The sequence below is a fragment of the Saccostrea cucullata genome, unplaced genomic scaffold (assembly GCF_032062105.1).
Source record: "Saccostrea cucullata isolate Sc308-1 unplaced genomic scaffold, CSIRO_AGI_Scuc_v1 ctg8558, whole genome shotgun sequence".
In the NCBI taxonomy this organism is placed as follows: domain Eukaryota; kingdom Metazoa; phylum Mollusca; class Bivalvia; order Ostreida; family Ostreidae; genus Saccostrea; species Saccostrea cuccullata.
The window spans coordinates 53,895-58,716 of record NW_026933586.1 but is presented as its reverse complement, the minus strand read 5'-3'; the positions used below and the strand labels follow the sequence as shown (position 1 = coordinate 58,716).

Below are 4,822 nucleotides of genomic sequence, written 5' to 3'. Positions count from 1 at the left end.
GGTATTCCACATAGAATACATGTACATATATGAAGTATAAAAGTCCTGGTATCTACTGTTCAAAATGTGTAAAAATGGGTCCATCTCCAATGTCAAGGTCAAAAATTCAAATTTGGTCATACCCTAAGAAAGATCTTGTCACAAGGAATACACATGTGAAATATAAAAGTTATAACTCCCTAAATCAATATTATGGGCAAGGTTAAAGTTTTTGTGGTCAAACAAACAGACAGAGTTGATAAAAACTTTGCATCCAGAAACTACGTTTACAGAGCATTAAAAATAACTCAATCATTAATGACTACTTTGGGGTATTTGTATTGGTATATGATCAACTGATTTGCATAGAGAACTACATGAGAATTTAAATTGAATCTCAAAATGCCAGACTTTTAAATACCCCCCACCTCGTTTCTGCCTGTTCAATCAAACCAGTAGAGCTACAGTCTCGACAGAGACTTCTGGTTTAAGTTTTGTTTCAGAAGAACTGGTTGCTGATCCGGATCCAGATGAATGCAGAGTGTAAGCTGGCTTGGTTGATGGTTTGTTTCCATATAACATATTGAAATCGGTCATATATGGCACAGTCTTTGCATCATTCCCACTTTTGGAATTGTGGTCAATCACCTCCATATATGATCTTTTTAAAGACTTCCATTTATTTGCCGCTTTTTGACCATTCACTTTATAGCCTTTCTGGGTCATTTCTGCTGCAATATTGTTCCATATTCTCTGATGGACTTTGCTTTTCCTGAACTCCTCATCTTTCTCCATACGGAGAGCGACCAGCATATCCGTTTCTTTTCTTGCCCAGGTTTTTGGTAATTGCTCGTTCTCTAAATGAAATAAATTTGAATATGCTCACGAATCTTGAATAAGTACAAGGAAAAACTTCTTACATGTATTTATTTACGACTAATAAGTTCAAAAATAGGCTATATATGCAGCTGAATACAGACTATCAATTTTACCCCTATTTCATTGATCACACAAGTAGTTCCAATTAAAAAAGGTTTCTTTTCTTAAAAATTCTTTGGGGTGTTTATGGAGTGGAATTGGTTTATTTTTGGGCATAAATGGAAAGGAGAGGGTTTGTAAAAAAAATTATAAAATTGATAACAATGGGAAATTTCCCATTTAAGCGTGTAGCAGGAAGGGTGTAAAGAGGCCCATATTTACCCTTTCCATGAAGAGAAAGTGAAAAAAGGATGGTAAGTGTTACATTGTATTTATGATGCCATTCAAGGACTTGCAGACTAATTATCCTGAGAGTATGAAAAATATTTGGACTTGAAATGGTCTTACTCTGTGCCAAGTTTCAGGTAAGTTTGGCTGGTGTGTGTTTTTTTAAGTTATTCATGTCATTATATTATAAAGGAATGCATAGCAAAATAATAGGTAGTCTGTGTCGAGCTTCATAGGTATTACAACATCTTGACCACTTTTAATACCTTCAACATGTTTTTCATCCAGAGCTTGTTTGGACTTGTCGACTGAAAAATTAACATCAAAAGCACTTTTTAAAAAATGTTTAGCAATTAATTCATTATATTATAAAGGAATGCATAGCAAAACAAGCTAATTCAGAGAATTTGTGTCCCCCGCTTAGGGAAAAAGTAAACCATGCGCAGTTCGGGGAGGGGGGTTGTCGGATCCCCCTGACTTAAGTTGAAAAATTATTAAATGTATACATGTACACATACTGAAGGAAATAAAATATATCAATATGAATATAAAGATTTCATTGCTATTCTTTATTATGAGTATAGAAGATTCTTTTTATATGGAATATTTATCACTCTGTGATGATGATTTTATGAGTTTGTAGAAGCCACACCTTTCAAATTTTTCATTTCACATGCTGAATACTATCATTTAGTTAAAAAAAAATTCAGAAAAAAAAAGAAAGTACGTCGTCCTGGACTCGAACCCGGATCTCCCGCACGAAATGCGAGAGACATACCACTACGTCACGAAGCCTCTCTATTCCCTTTTGTTTATTTAAACTACTAGTATATACAAAGATGAAGTCACATACATGTATATATTTTCAAAATTTTACACAATGCATTGTGTCTAATTTAACCTTTATTAAACAGTTCTAATAGATGAAATAAGAATATAGAGTCCGCCGAGAACCTGTTTTATACGTAATAACTCTCCTCATGTCCCTGTGTTAAAAATAGCGACATGTAATACAATAAATTTTTCTAAAACAAACGGGGCGGGACACTTTGAGAGGGGTGAGAGAGGTCTTAGGGACTTTTGGTATAAAATTCAATTGCAAAAGCTCAAAATCTTCTTGAAATATCGCCCGGAAAAGAAAGTGTTACACACAGACAGAATGTATATATTTACGACCTTGAACTTTGACCTTTTGACCTCAAAATCATTAGGGGTCTTCCTTAGGCCATAGGAAGTTGTTATATAAAATTTCATGGCAAAAGCTCAAAGGGTTCTCGAGATATCGCGTGGAAACGAAAGTGTTATAAGAGAATTTGCGAATTTATGACCTTGACCTTTGACCTTTTGACCTCAAAATCAATAGAGGTCTTCTTTAGTTCATAGGGAGTTGCTATGCAAAATTTCATTGCGAAAGCTCAAAGGGTTCTCGAGATATCGTGTGGAAACGAAAGCGTTACAGACAGACAGAAAGACGGACGGACGGACAGACGGACGGACGGACAAAACCCAAATTAATATCCCCCACTTTTCAAGCGGGGGACAATAATAGGTAGTCTGTGTCGAGCTTCATGGGTATTACAACATCTTGATTACTTTTAATACCTTCAGCATGTTTTTCATCCAGAGCTTGTTTGGACTTGTCGACTGAAAAATTAACATCAAAAGCACTTTTTAAAAAATGTTTAGCAATTATATGTAACTAATTAAATAATATTTCTTTTAAAAATAAACAAAAAATACATATCTGAGATTGGATCAACAAATGAAAATACTGTAAAACTACCTGGTTTTAGCCCATCTGCTTTCATACTCTGGAGGAATTCCTCTCTTGCTTGTGCATCTATAAAATAGAGAATCCAAGAGTGTTTTTGTGTGTGTGTATTGAATATTCCCCTTTAAGTATTCTAAGTTACAAAACAGTGTAACAAAAATGCATTTTTAATTCCTCTTTCGATATTGCAGATACCTGTCTGAAGAAGCAGGAAAACTTCCTTTGTTACATCACATTCATACTCCAATTGGTCTGTTGTGTCTAATAAACTTATGGTAAAAATCTCCTCCTCCTGATCCATAGCTTTTTTTGTACTGAAATTTTAAAAAGATAATTCATAGTCTTATTAATCAAAATAAGGGAATACACTATAATATATACCCCGGTATGACAAAAGTTATATGTGACAATGCCTCAGTGTACATGTGTGTGTGTCTTGAAACATTGCTGATTTTGAACAATTTTAAGCAAAAGATGCATTTTCTTTCTTTGGGTCACATGTTAACCGGTGGGTTCATCCCGATTACTTGTTCGCACCGAGTGGTATTGTGCCGAGTGGTTTCGCCCCGTTTAACTACAGGTTATGTATATTTATCCTGCAACTACCCCTTGCATTGACCTAATAAAGGTAACCTAATAAACCAAAGCTTTATCCGGTCACAGCCCTAATAAAGCCTCATGCATGTATTCCGACGTTCAAAAAGCACTGTGACGTCACGTTTACTGCAATGTTTACGCCATGGCGTCATAGTTTTAACTGCAGAGATGTGCCTAAATCTGTCGGAATTAGCTTGTTTTGATGCACAAATGTAAAATTTTGTTGCAGGATAAACAAAATACATGATAACTGTCTTGGAATATAAGCTATATTTGGGCTCGGGTCGAAAATGTAAGAGGGCTCGGCAAGCCTCGCCCTCTATCACATTTTCTTACCCTCGCCCAAATATCGCTTATATTTCAAGACAGTAACCATGCATTTTATATACATGTTCTTCAATTAAGTGATTTATTTTACACACAGTGGTAATTAGATTTAAATTACATTTTATATCTGATATTGAGTGAAATTCTTTACAAATTCAAAATTAATCCATCATGAAATTGAATGCAATATATCCATTCATTTATCTAAATAAAAAGTAGGGCCTACATAAATAAATTTGATATTTCATCCCTATATTTTTTTTGGTTTTACAGGTCCACAACAATACCCTGATAAAGTATAGCTTGATAAAGCTACATAGCTTTATCAAGGTATTACAAATAACTTGATATCGAGCTACTAGTATATATCTTTATCATGGTACTGTGCTATTGATGAATACAGGGCTCTACATGTAGCCATTGTAAAAAAAATAATAATAATCACCCACCCTCACACACACACAGGGGCGACTTTTCATCTTAATCTTTTTATTAATTAAGCTGCTCGTCATTAGTCACACTAGTCACACAACAAGTGTGAAACCACTCAAGAGCGAACAAGGAATCGCATTCGGTCACATGTAACTGTGGGCCTGTACATACCCCCTTGTGTGTGGCGAGACTTTGATAAGCAGTTGTTTTGTGTCCGCACCAATTACTTTTAGAATGAAATATAAAGGATGTCAATTATTTTATTTTTAATTAAAATCTGCTTTCAATAAAAATAACATTTTTGGCTTAAAATTCCAAATATTACCCTCAACAATTCTTTTTTCACTCACCGACTACCTTTTCCCGCCATCTTGTTCTTGTTTCACACTACCTAGCGTGGTGGTGTATATTCTTGAATCGCGAACCCGTTCCTGAGTTGTGTTCTTGGCGTTCGAGAACTGAGAATTTAATTACGAACGCGTTCTCGGATCAAGAACAAAGGTTTCGAAT

The 4,822-nt window shown here is 35.0% G+C and overlaps 1 protein-coding gene across 1 annotated transcript; it reads right to left on the bottom strand.

Annotated features, from left to right (window-relative positions):
* Positions 1–459: 459 nt before the first annotated feature.
* Positions 460–4,822, bottom strand: LOC134238698 (uncharacterized; the record flags this gene model as incomplete). The annotated part of the gene is made up of 6 exons (XM_062720816.1): positions 4,663–4,822; positions 3,152–3,270; positions 2,969–3,025; positions 2,788–2,829; positions 1,452–1,493; positions 460–836 (listed from the first exon to the last, which is right to left on the bottom strand). Coding segments are annotated over exons 1-6 (657 nt in total), but the record flags the coding sequence as incomplete, so codon positions are not given.